At 38.2% G+C, this 14,401-nt stretch overlaps 1 protein-coding gene across 4 annotated transcripts in view; it reads right to left on the reverse strand.

The window, feature by feature from the left end:
- Positions 1–14,401, reverse strand: part of NFATC2 (nuclear factor of activated T cells 2) — a 349,933-nt gene that overhangs the window by 137,918 nt on the left and 197,614 nt on the right. For all 4 annotated transcript variants that reach the window (XM_044090025.1, XM_044090026.1, XM_044090023.1 and 1 more), the window contains exon 5: positions 934–1,106. In XM_044090025.1, the coding sequence (XP_043945960.1) occupies positions 934–1,106 (173 nt within the window). The remainder of the gene's footprint in view (positions 1–933; positions 1,107–14,401) is intronic.

Below are 14,401 nucleotides of genomic sequence, written 5' to 3' on the forward strand. Positions count from 1 at the left end.
TATTGTGGATTACTGGACTATTCATTTGTTTTTATGTACAGTGGATTACTTTATGTGGTGTGAATAAAAGTGTTCATTTTTGGTGGTCATAGGACATTGGCTCAAGCAGTGGTTATTGAAAATTACATACACACACACACACATATATATCTATATATATATATATATATATATATATATATATATATATATATATATCACTGTGGTATGCATAAATTACATATTTCATTTTTTTTTATAAGGAAACACGCAGATATCTGAAACTGTAAGAAGTATTAGTGAAATAATTAAGCAGAGAATAAACAAAAAAATGATTAAATTTGTTTAAGACCTATGCATATCAAGTTTCACAGAAAAATATTTACTAGTGCAACCAATCTGGGGAAAATAATTCTGAAAATGAAGTTAACTTCTCTTTCTAATCAACTAGCTGAAAAGGGTGCTATCAAACCACAATAGTTTGTTTGGCAATTGCAAGCAAAACTGTCTACCCAAGGTAGATGGGCTGCTGCAAATGAACTGTGTAACCCAATGAGCTCCATGAATATACATGTAATTGTTGTAGCCCACTCATCTACAGCTGAAGGCATTGGTTTTGAACTTTTTATGTAGAAATTAGAAGCAACTTAATAAAGGTACGTTTGCATTAATATGTACTTTGTAAAGAAATAGATGTTTGTAACTGTGATGTGTAGTATTATTTAATGACAGTAATGTTCCCCATTTTGTCACAAAAATTGTTTAAGTCACAGAGGTGGATTTTATTGCAGACTCCAGATATCCTTGAGAATCAAAGATTGTTGAGAGAAATAATTTAAGGACTTCAGCAGCTTTTTTTACATTGTGCTTTTAAATAGAGTAGGTTGCCATATATAAACTTAAGCAGACAACTATTATCTCACTAGCATTTTATGCAATAAAGGTAATACTCACAGCATTCAATTGGAGTAGAAGCCACCTGCAGTGAGACAATCCTTCCACTGGCTTCAGGAATGTGAACACGGAAAACTAATCGGACTCTGGTGTTTTTCCTCCCAATGTCTGTTTCTCCTTTCCTTAACTCGATATCGGCATTCCTTAACTTCAGAATCCCAGCACAGTCAATTCTGTCAATAACAAAGCAAGTATACTGTGTCTGGTCATTTCTTTTTTACCAAAATCTTACCAGCTTTTCATAAACAAGAACAACAACAGAGCATTATATTAACTTAGGTTTTACTTTATTTTCAGCTGGGCATTCATGCATGAAGAGAGCCTATAACAGAACAAAACAGAATGTGTTAAACAGCATCATTTTTTCTTGGTTCCCTCACTATCAGTGATGTCTAGCTCACTGCCCTCACACCCCAAACATTCTCCTTCTTCCTTAAGAGGCAGATAATGTACTACTTTTTGGGTGAGGTGAGGTGGGGGTCACTCCTGTTTATGTGCAACATGTCATACTTCACAATACAGCTTAGGTACCTTAATTAGAAAATTTTGTACTATTTGACAGCTGCAGTAACACATTTCTGCACTGAGGTTATTCAGTAATGACCATATTCCAAGCACCTTCACATTGGATAGTTCAGTAAATGGCAAGTGAAAAAGCAAGCAGAAACATTTCAGTTAATAGAGACAGTCTACCTGTTACCCGATTTGAAAACTGTGATGCAGTAAACACATCTGTTTAACTTAAACATGATATATGTTGGTGAATATTATATTTTTAACTGAAATACACATTTAGCTCTGCATCCTAAATTATTTTCAACCATCAGATTACCATAATCTCAGAGATCAGCACACAGATCTGTGTTTCAGACTTGGAGATTATATTTCTGACCCCCAGGGTAAGGAAAAGCATGTAAGAATATCATGCCACAGCCTGGAAGTGGGACAAGGCTAGTGAGGAGGAGTTTCACATAGGCTAAGTGCAAATTCACATGGCATGACAGCAAGGAACACATAGAGACTAAGTGCAAATTCACATGGCTTGACAGCGAGGAACACATAGAGACTAAGTGAAAATTCACATAACATGACAGCGAGGAACATATAGAGACTAAGTGCAAATTCACATAGCATGACAGGGAGGAACATATAGAAACTAAGTGTAAATTCACATTGAAATGTTGGGCTCCTTTAGCTGTTGCCCTCCAAGGTTTGCTATATGCTGCAGCTTATAGACTAGCTGGGAGTGCATAAAGTAATGGATAACTGACTTTTGGTGTTTCCATGAAATAAATCGATTCTCAAGAGGTCCAGATCTAAAAATAGATCCCTATCTCTATAAAATCATATTTGCTGAATACAAAATGTTTCATTAACTATAATTATAATATTGTTTGGCAGAAAATTTGAGTTTAATAGAAACTTTAAATTTTCATGAAATTAGAAACTGCATTTAGTTTAATAGTCTCACACTCTCTTCTACGTGTTTTAGATTTAAGAAGCATACAAAAACATGTACTGAAGGAGCTAATTTGTTGTCATGCAGACAGCATCTGCTCATAGTGCAAAAAAAAAAAAAACAGTGTTGAGAAAAAAAGACCGCCATCAGTTTACATAATGCTGAACAGGCAGCTTTTCCCTAGTAGCAAAGGAGAAGGGGGGTAGGGATTCATGCTTCCTCTTCCCCTTTCAAAGTTGAGAGTAGGTTAATGGTTTGGATGCGGTAATGTAGCACAGAAGACAAATGTTATCAGGCACTAATAAGTGTCATCAGGTAGCCTTTCCTTGGATTTGCTTCAATTTTTGCTTGCATATTTTAAGACTGAGAGCATCTGAGTTAGCCAGATAAGGGGTCCAGAAGGTTGCCATGCCTAGTATACCTTATATGGTCAACAAATAAACAAATAAAACATAAAGGTTTAATGGTGAATAAGAGAAATGCATTGAGTGATGTGTAGGAAGAAGTGTGGGTGTGATATGCCTACATCATTGCATGTACAAGACCAGATGTGTGGTGCACTGATATCATATCAAATGGAGGAACTGCTGTGTGATTTGCTAACATTTCAACCACGTATGAGAACAGATAATTATCATGACAACACTGTTCCCTTTTAGGAATAAGGTATGCAGTATAATACTGTCACTTGTTCCAAGACAGTTCTTCAGCATGCTGGCATTGTTCTGTGTATAACAACAGCTATGTGGCATACTGTTATCATTAGCTATGTAGGAACAATTGTATGCCATGTCAGCATTGTCCTGTGGGTAGAAGCAGATACGTGTCGTGCTAACATTGCACCACGTGCACTTACAGGTATGCAGCATGCTAACTTTCATCTGTATGCAGGAACAGTTGTTTGATATACTGACAAAATTCCATGTGCAGGGACAGGTGTAAAACCTATTGACAGTGTCCCATATGCAGGGACAGTTATACAGTATTCTCACATTATTCCATGTGCAGAGGCATGTATAAGATATGCTGACAGTGTTCTATGCATATAAACAGGTGTGTGCAGGATGTAATCACATTTTCCATGTACAGGAACAAATGTGAGACCTGATGACAGTGTTCCATGTGGAGGAACAGGTGTGTGCTGTGCTCATATTATTCCATGCTGATATGCTGGCACTGTTCTATGTGTTGAAACAGGTGTAAGACATGCTGCCACTGCTCCATGTGCAGGAACAGGTATGTGGTACTCTCACATTATTCCATGTGAAGGAGCATGTGTAAGGCATGCTGACATTGTTCCATATGAAGGAGAATATATGTAGCATGCTAGCACTGTTCTGCATTTAGTAACAGATGTGCAATATTCTGATATCATTTCATGTAGAGGAACAAGTGTATAATATACTGAGATTGCTGCATGTCACTAGTGACATGCAGAGCTTGCAGCATTTGTGTGGTATCATAATACCACTATGATCACATAAACACATTCATAGCATGCTGATATGGTCAAGAATGTGTGATATGCTAAAATTGTAGCATCTGCTGGTATAGGATGCACACTATCTTTGTGGCATGCACACGAAATGTGACTTTTTGCATGCTGATATTGCTGCATACAAAGAAGTGTGTAGACTTTTGTCATTGTTGCATGTCCAGAAATATATGTGAGGCATACTGACACTGTCTGTTAAGCAATCTGCTTTACGCCCAGGAATATATGTGACATATGCTGGCATCATCTTTGAGAATATGGATATAGTATGTGACATTGTTGCATATCCATGGAACAGTTCCCCTGTGTTTTGTCAATTGTGTGTTTAGTCAACAAGTGCAGGGGCTGCTGTGCAATGTCAAAGGTACAGATAGCTCAGGAGTGCAAATGTCAATGATATGTTTTGTTGAGGCAGGTGAGTAGGGTTGGAGGGGCTGAGAGTGTTTATGAGTTAGGGTTAGGGCTGGGATAGGTAAAGGATAGGTTTTGTATATTTGTGTGCGAGTGTGTGTATTTTAGGGTTAGGGTCAGGGTTAGGTAAGGGGATAAATGTAATGTTTTAGTGTGAGTGTGTGTGTGTGTGTGTGTGTGTGTGTGTGTGTGTGTGTGTGTGTGTGTGTGTGTGTGTGTGTGTGTGTGTGTGTGTGTGTGTGTGTGTGTGTGTGTGTATGTATGTGTCTTGTGTACTGGCAGTGTTAGAGGAAAGTTTTTATTAAGGTAAAGTGTACGGTTAGGGTTATGGGAAGGGGCAATGTTAGACATATGGATAGCACCCATTACTAAGGTAGGCAGGGGAACATTGTTTGCATCCAAGAAATTAGTACTAAAAAATAAAAAAAATGTCTCAGAAGAAAACTACAAAGAGAAGAAAATATGTAGAAGAACACTGGGAAAAAGAACCACAAGTAAAAGGACAGGTGATAGACTCAAATGTCTCTGACAGACAGAGGCAGACAGTAATGCCAAAATTAACCTACTCCTCACATAACCTCTAGAAACTTCCTCACCAACATACCTCCTAATAAGCACCTGTGATACATAGGAGCAATGGGTTGGATTGAACAGTTAGGCTTATAAAGGTGATGATGGTCATTAGCCTAGTATATACCTACGAACGTATGAAAACAGTATATCAGTTATCAGTGCTCTGCAGTCCCGCTAGTGAGTGATTCACAGACAGTTTCAACTCGCTGCCAATAACTGCTGAGCACATTTATTTAAAAAATATGCAAATGACAGGTCTACACGGCTTCATGTACTTCCACTGGTGGGAGTGTGTGACATCACTGTATATTGGAAACAAGCTGGAGTGGTTGTCCATTCATGATTCTATTCACCGTAGTCTGTTGATGTAGCAACAGATAAGATTCACAGCCAAACTGATGATGCTCCATCCTGGCATGCTGCTATTGTTGCTCAGCTACATTGTACTGTGCAAAACATTTTTTTCTGAGTTAATTTCAGATTGTACCTGTTTTAATGACCAAGGTGCCACTGTTTCATGTAAGTTAAATTACAACCAACATGTAAACATACAAACTAGAAGCTATCATGTCTGTAATCTGATACTAAAACATATTAACTCTAGAAGTGTAACAGTTTTGATGCCACTTTGTGTTGACACTGTAAGACAAATATTGGAATATGGAGGAGCTTTTTGTTCATTTTATGTTAATTATCTAGGAAAACTGAAAAGAGTACAGAGATGGCCCACAAATGTATGATCCATGAAACGTGGGACGCAATTAGAGACTGAAGAATGAACTTAGGTTCAAGTAATTACAGGCTTTATAGATGTGGCTTTATATGGATTTTTTTTAAGCTTTACACAATTAAGTACTAGCTTCTACTCTAAATATTAGACTCATGAATGCAAATAAAGGCACAAAAAATAATAAAATAACTAGTTGCTACCCCATCAGTAATTAAGGAGACAAAAAGAAAGTTTTAGCAACAGCGCCACAACACAATGGTATAACCTACCATGCAATACTTGTTGAGCTAAAATTATTTCAGTCTTCAAAAGGAAATCAGATTTCTGATTTGGTGAAAAGCTTTAATGGGATGTACATAAAAACAGCCTCATTTCATAAAATCTTGCAAGAGGTCTGAGGCCTATAAATAACACTGAAACATTAAAACTTGTTTATTCATTTTAGTTATGATTAGTCTGTACAAATTTACTTGTAATGTCTGAGTAGGCAGAGGCACAAACATGTTAGGTATGGGTTTTTTGAATAACCATGGAAGCCAAACTTCATTTATATATGTATTCAGTACCTGGGCTTCTCTAGGTACACACTGGAATATAAGTTCATATTCATGGTTGGGTGGAGTTTGTAAAGTGTATTATGTCCTGGTATGTATTCCCTAATGTGTATCAGGTCTCTGTAAATGTGCACCATTTTTTTTTCAAATGACTTTTATTGTTTGTAAGCAAATATTATACATATATGGAAGCAATGTCATTGTATAATTCATGTACTGTTTACAGCTCTTGTGTAATATTACAATACAACCGTTTTTACATAAAAAATGTACTATTTTATAATACAACCATTTTACATAAATAATTTTACTATTTGACTACTAAATAACTCTTTACAATATGTACATGTATACAATTTGTTTTCTTTAATCCAGCTCATGATGTTTTAGTCAAGTCTCTCCATTTACTGTACTATTTTAATTATGTGATCAAATTTGCTATAACGTTGGTAGCATTTTTAGTTTAGTAGCTGTCTAATTCAGATCTTCATACACTGCAAATATTTAGAAGGCTCAACAAACTTGTACCTTTCTTTTAAATAGTTGAAAATGCTCTAATATTCAGATAAGATCAGCATTTAACAGCAAATTACTACAATATAACTTTCCTACAGCACCTGATGTTTAAATGTTCAAGATTTAAACCAAAAAGTAACTAGGCTCAGATAGTATCCACCCTAGACTCAGTACTGGTACCCTCACTCTTCAAAGAATAAAAACTGGCATCTATTCATAGAAAGCAGCAAGAAAAACATTTAAATCCTATTTTGTGAAACAAAGTCAGAACTCCATCCTCCTAAGAAAAAGAAGTATGCTTAACCTTCCTTTAAATTCCATTATAGCAACATTCGAGAAATGTTGCATACAAGATTTATACAAGGATTACCAAGCTAGGAGGCATTTTGCCCATAATTTGACCAAAGATGAAAAATACACCCTAAATCAATTAAAAATAGCAACACTATTAGGGTTATGAATCCTGAAATGGAGGCAGGGTAGTTATAGTGGATAAAATTTATATTTTCTTACAAGACATGACCAAATACACCACAATTTCAAAAAATGAAATTAATATAGTCTACAGAAAGATAGATATTTTTCTTGAAGATTGTTTAACGCAAGGGATAGTCTCTTGTGAGACCTACAATTTTCTTTCTATAAAACATCCATTTGTACCTATAGTCTTTGGAATCTCTGAAGTTAACAAAAATGTAAAAGACCCCCCCTACAGACATATAGTTTCAGCACAAGGGTCCAAAACATATCCTCTAGTGATATATGTATATAGACCGAACACTTAAGAATATATTAAATTCTGTTCAACAAATTTAAAGCATTTTTGTAATTTTTAAGTAAGTATGATGATGGTAACATTTTCTTAACTGATGTGACCGACTTAATTTCGTGCATTCCCCACACAGAAGGTTTAGATATTTTCCATTTATCTTTATTAGAACTCACCCAATTAGAAAATCATTCAATTAGATTTCTGGCTGACCTTTTGGAACTTGTACTCGAAAATAATTTTATTTACTTTGAGGATGAGTAATTAGTGAGGTACAGGGAGTGGCAATGGGCACAGCTTATGCCTCAATCTATGTCAATGTGGTGATGTATATGTGGGAAGAAAGTACATTCTGAACTCAGTGTACTCAAATTGCTGGAAACTCTAGATATTTAGATGATTTATTTTTACTTTAGGTTGGCTCAGAAGAAAGAATACCTGAATTTACAGAATATATAAATAGTTTCTTAAAATGTAGCTTTCATAGTGACAAATGCACAGTCAACTATCTTGACTTCACTATATTAAAAAATCCTAAGTTGAAGACATTCAGGTCTACTATATATATAGGAAAGACGCTTTCCTGAACACATATTTACATTTTAAATGTTGCCAGCCACTGCAAAAAAAGTGTTTTCAAAGAGCAGTTATTTAGGGCAGCTAGAATGTGCTCCAATTTTGAGTTGTTTTCAATTGAATCATGTTCAATCATAGCCTCACCTCAGGCTTTGTGCCATTCAGCGGGCACAAAGCCTGAGGTGAGGCTATGATTGAACATGGTACTTAGGTGGGGTGCCAGTTCGTTCTGTAGTTCGTGTAGAACGCAGCCTGGGATGTTGTCTGGTCCCATGGATGCTGTGTTCTTAGCTTTGGAGAGTGTGGTTTTTACCTGTGCAGCCATGATTACAGGAACTTTGCATTCTTCTGGTCTAGAGATGGGCTCTTTAGGGGGTGAGAGGGGGGTAAAGTTAGCACTGAACCTATCTGCCAGGATGTTGGCAATATCAGTTGGGTCTGTATATTTAGTGCCATTGTGCTGTAACTCAGAGCAGATCTGAGTGTTGCCATTGAGATTCTTGACATAGTTAAAGAATGCTTTGTGGTCATCTTTAGAATCAGTAGCTATTTTGTTTTCGTAACTAGCTTTGGAGCATTTTATCAGGGATTGCAGCTTCTTACTGAGGCTGACCAGGGAGCTCCTCCACTCATGGGATTTTACTATCTTTTGCACAGTTTCTTCCTTCTGTTCTACAGTTTGTTTATGGCAGGGGACCACCAGATTGGCTTCCTTTTTTTGGAGGATAGCATCTTGGTTCTGTTTGGGATAGCACGATCCATGCACTTGTGTAAGTGCTTATAAAGTGCAATTGTGTAGGATTCAGTAGTCGTAACTCTATTGTCCATCTGCATGGGTGTCAAGAAGTTCACCACTTCTGTCTTAAGAAGCATGAAGTTGGCTTTGGAGAAAATTTTTACAGTGGGTTCCTTAATGGGGGGTGGGGGCAGGATATGGATATCTAGGGTAATTAGCTTATGGTCGGATCGGACCAATGAGGTGTTGACTTCAGGTGTGGAACACAGGTCACTCATGTTGGTAATGACTAGATCTAGGATATTGTTGCCCCTGATGGGGGTGTTGACAAGTTGATCCAGGGCATTGGAGTTTATGAATTCCAGAAAGCATTGAGTGAAGGAGTTGGTACATGAGTAGTTTTCCCAGTTAATGGTGAGGTGGTTGAAATTGCCCATTATTAGGGTGTTTGGTTGAGCCCTAATATTTTCCAGTACATCAAGAAAAGAGGAGTGGGAATCCTGGGGCATGGTGGGGGATCTGTAGCAAGCTACAATTTGGACTGCAGTTTTGCCCAGAGTTAGTTGCACTTGGATAACCTCGGCTGCATTATGCTGAGCAACTAGCCTGGAGGTGTGGATATCCTTAATGAATATGGACACACCTCCACCTTTGGTGTTTTGGTCCAGGTTATATGGCCGAAAAGTGTAGTATGAGTTATAGCCTGGTAGTGCAGGGGTGCTCTCTGGAGCCTTGAACCAGGTCTCAGTCACTGCACAGATATCGATGTTCTCCATTTTAAGGAGTGCCTCGAGTGAGTGCATTTTGAGATTTAGACTTCTAGCATTGAGTAGCATCACCCTCAGTTTTTGCTTACCTGTTCCTGTTATGGTAGTGAATTTGTCATTTGAACCTTGCCTAAAAAAGGCACTATAGAGGCGGCAAGAACCTTAGCCAGTATCCAGAATCCCAGGGGTGACAGGTGCAGGCCATCTCTGGCAAAGCATCATGGTCTGTCAAACATGTCATCCCAGACAGATACTGGATTGCTTTAGAATGACACCAGAAGCTTAGCCAATTGTTGAAGTCAATCATTTTGTCGTTGTACTGAGGTATCATTTTGGGTGATGGCAGAATGCTGCTCAGGGCTAGGGTCACACCTGCCTGGGCTACAAGATCAGAGAGCTCTTTCATGTCTCTTTTCATGTAGTCCAGGGAGGTACATCTCAGGTCATTCATGCCAACATGGACAATGACAGAGTCATATTTGTACTTGTTGTGGAGTGACCTAAGTGCGTATGTTATGTGGTGGATCCTGGTACCCGACAGGCAGCTGACAGTAACCTTCTTCTTGTTTAGCCTGGTGAGTGGGATATCAGTGTGCCTGACTATAGAGTCACCTATGACTAGTGTGCTGGGTACATTGTTTTGCCTTATTGGCTGTGGTTGAGTGGCACACTGAGTCTGCAGGCTATGTGTCATTTGGGTTGTGTTGGGGGGGTGGACGTTGCTTGCATTTCTGCTTTGGAGGTCTCTGTTGCTTGAGCAGATTATTATTGAGAGCCTCTGTGAATGTTTTTTGTGTTTCTATGTGTGGATTTTGGTGGTGTAGATTCACACTGTGAAAGTAGCAGACTCCAAATCCAACTTCAGACCAGTGACAAGTGGAGTACCACAGGGTTCAGTCCTGGGTCCTCTCCTGTTTGGTATCTACTTCTCTGAAGTACAGGCTAACACAGAAGGTCTTTGGCTAATGAAGTTCCCAAATGACTGCAAACTAGGAGCCATAATTGAAACTCCTAACGATGTCAATATCCTACAAAAGGGCCTCACTGAGACAGATGCCCGGTGTCAAAGCCATGGCCTCAAGCTCAATGCCAAAAAGTGCATTGTCATCCCCTTTGGTAAAAACTTTGTACCCATGAACTACAACATAGACGGTAGTATACTTAACATGGAAAGTGTGATAAGTGACCTTGGGACACAGGTGGACAGTAGCCTCTACTTTGATAATCACATCGCCACAGTAGTCAAGAAATCCTTCTATGTGGCACACCTCATCACAAAAGGTTTCTCATCCAGAAAAAAAGAGGTCATTGTTCCCCTCTACTCATCACTTATTAGACCCATTATTGAGTACAACACCCCTTTTGGTATGTACCTCACAAGACATCTACAACAACTGGAAAGGCCGCCGAAATACCTCACAAAGAGGATTACCGGTCTCAAACAGATGCCCTACGCAGACCATCTCAAAAACTCAAGCTTTACTCCATCGCATATCGCCTACTCAGAGGTGATCTCTGCCTAACATACAAAGCTATGTCAAACCCGGAGCTGTTGGACATGATCCACTTTAAGAAGTCACAATCCCTCCGAGCTACACGCTCTAGGGACCTAAACCTTGTCACTACAATAAACAGAAAATGCTGGAGGGATAGATTCCTGTCCCAGAGACTTCCCATACTCTGGAACAGACTACCTATCTATATCAAACAAAGCACCTCATTAGTACTCTTCAAGAAAAATCTTGATGATTGGATGGGAAATAGGAAATTCACCCCAGGGATCACTTCTGTGGCTTTGCTTGACAGTGGCACAGAAGAATAATTTTCTTGTGTGGCAAAAGTCATTGTACCTTTTTGGCTGGGCTTATATAGGCCCTAGGGCCAATAGCCTAGTACCTACCTATGAACCTATGAATGTGAAAAGATGATAAATATGTTTTAAAAAAGAGGGTATCTGTCCAATTTGCTACAGAACATAGATTCAGGAATTATCGAAGGATGGGGGACGAAATACAACCCACTCCTTGCTTCAGATTTTGATAGTAAACCCGGAACAGTAGCAATTGGAGACAACACAAATTTTAACAATGCATTGGTCACTAAATTTGATAGTTTTGCACATTATGTTAACAACTGGAACCTGTTTAAATTAGACTCCAATTGACAGTGTCTTGTGGGGAATTTTCCACTCTTTACATATAAAACAGGCAAAAATCTTAAAGAATTGTTTGAGAAATCATCTAGCCCCATTATATGTAAGTTTACAACAAGAGCATGTAAATGCAGAGCCTGCAACCAATGTCCTTGGTTTTGGTCTTATTTTAAAAAAGTGTATCTATGTTACATTGTAGGTTCTTGTCAGTGGCTTGGTCAAATAGAATATGTGTTATATCTCTTTAAGGATTTATATACCTCTTTAAGGATTTCAATAGCTTAAATGGAAATTAATTTTAATTTATGTCACATGATTTTTTTTTATTATTTAAACAGTCAGTTAATTCAGGTTATTGGTTCCAATGAAGTCTCAAATGTTTGCAGGGACGAAAGGGCTTAACCTACTAGCTGACTTTGTTTTGAAAGATATGAATTAAACATTTTTTCTGCTTTCTATGAATGGATGGCCATTTTTATTCTTTGAAGAGTGGGGGCACCACTACTTAGTCTAGGGTGACCATTATGTGAGCCTAGTTACTTTTTGGTTTATTGTTTTTTTTTTGTGGCTGCATGGGCACACATTCCTTACATTTGTATTTGAAATGTTCAAGATATCTTATCTCAAAATTATTTAATAATAGTGCTTATTTTTACTGATTTAATTTTACTACTACCACCCTAAACGTTCACATGACGCATATATTATGGAATCTGATTGCATTCAGGAAATTAGTTTTAAAAAATAAAAAAAAATGTCTCTGAAGAGCACAAGAGAGATGAGAAAATACCTAGAGGAACACCTGGAAAAAGTAACACAGGTGAACAAGGTAGGTGATAGGCTGAAATGTCAATTAAGTCAGAGAGACATGAGACAGACCATCAGGAAAAACTTAATGTACACATCCTTTCTTTGAGCATGACCGATACAGTTCTTTATTATAAATGTTCATGTAGATTCTGTGTTCAGTGGGCAGTGTTTCAGACAGGTGCTCAGAAAAAAGTGCACTCAGCTAAATAAGAAAACTGAGTATGCCAAGCTACAGCATTGCTATGCAGCTGAAAGCACAGAATTTTAAGTACACTCTTTGAAGGCCTCTTCTATATCATAACTACTCCAGTGTAGCTCATAAACATAGTGTATAACAAACTTACACATAAAACTCTTTTGTGATTACCACCTGGAGTATCTTATGCATCATGTTAAATTGTATTCTGATTCTTTTCATAGTTAATGTTACATCCTGACCAGGGTCCTTGTTCCTACTGTTTGCTTGTGAATAGTTTCAGGCAGTTGACACTGGTGCCGTGGTGCCGGCAGTTCTCTTTTTCCCTACATGGAGTTTAATTAACTCCTAAAAGAAGAATTATTTATTTGATTATTGGATTTTGTTCATTCATGCTGGAACATTTACAAACATTACTTGTAAGGATACAGTTTAAGAGGTTTATAATGTGATGATTTAGTGAGTGTGTGTGTGTGTGTGTGTGTGTGTGTGTGTGTGTGTGTGTGTGTGTGTGTGTGTGTGTGCGTGCGTGCGTGTGTGTGTGTGTGTGTGTGTGTGTGTGTGTGTGCATGTGTGTGTGTGTGTGTGTGTGTGTGTGTGTGTGTGTGTGTGTGTGTGTGTGTGTGTGCGTGTTGTGGCTACAGTTAGCACTGAATGTTGACGCGATTGGATCAATGCGGGCCTAACTGCATAACCACTGCCAGAAAACCACAAATCTTATGAGGAATAGACCAAAAATATTAGGCAAAAATCTGGACAATTGAGAGGTACGATCAAGAGTATTTCCTGCTCAAAATTAGAAGTGCAAGACCCTGTACTGTGAGTCTGGACACTAAAAATGAAACTGCAGTTTTTACAAACAGCCAGTTCCTAAATTAGCAGTTATACCTTAAGCAGCTTTACCCTTCTGTACCCCCTCATTCGGAATTGATCCCTACTACTTATATATACTAACTTAAACAGCAGCGTAATTCAAAAAAGGGGGTAGGGTATAATCCAAGGCACAATTTCGTAGTTAGTATTTATTCCCTACAAACTCACTTAAAAATTATAGTTTTAATGAGAACCCATTATTTTCCAAATATATGCACTGCAACACAGTGAAACACAACAAAGTGAAGCAGCACAGCAGTGCTACCAAGAAAGGATAACTCAAACAAAATCCCGGTACATGTGAGGCAGAGCACCTCGCTGGCCGTGTTCAAGAGAAATCTTGACCAATGGATGGGAGATCGCAGATATACCCCAGGGATTACCTCAGTGTCTCTGCTTGACAGAGGCACAGCAAAATAATGGGCATAGTTTTCTTCAAACTAAAGGGGTGGCGAAAGCCACAAAAACTCTGGGCTAGGCTTATAAATGCCCTTGGACAGATAGCCTAGTATGAACCTATGAACCTATGAACCTATCAAACTAAATAAAGCTGTACAAAATAACACAGAACACACTTTTTGTACACAGGCAAGCCTGCCTGCAGCTCCACACTCTCTTGCTTACTGATTCTATACCTCACTTACTCAGAAAAAGAGCAAAATGCATTCTAAAATAAATCTTTCCCCCATGTTCTTTTCTACCAGAGATCATAAACACAACAACATGGGCAAATAGGCAGTAGTCTATTAACTTAGTCTGTAGATGGGAAACTCCTAAATACATCCCTGCATTGTACCTTCTTCTAAGTCCATGTCAAAATGACTTAGTTTTAGCTTTAGCCTTGGTAATCA

This window comes from Protopterus annectens, chromosome 12.part0 (genome assembly GCF_019279795.1).
Source record: "Protopterus annectens isolate FY-2018-M chromosome 12.part0, PAN1.0, whole genome shotgun sequence".
NCBI lineage: Eukaryota > Metazoa > Chordata > Ceratodontiformes > Protopteridae > Protopterus > Protopterus annectens.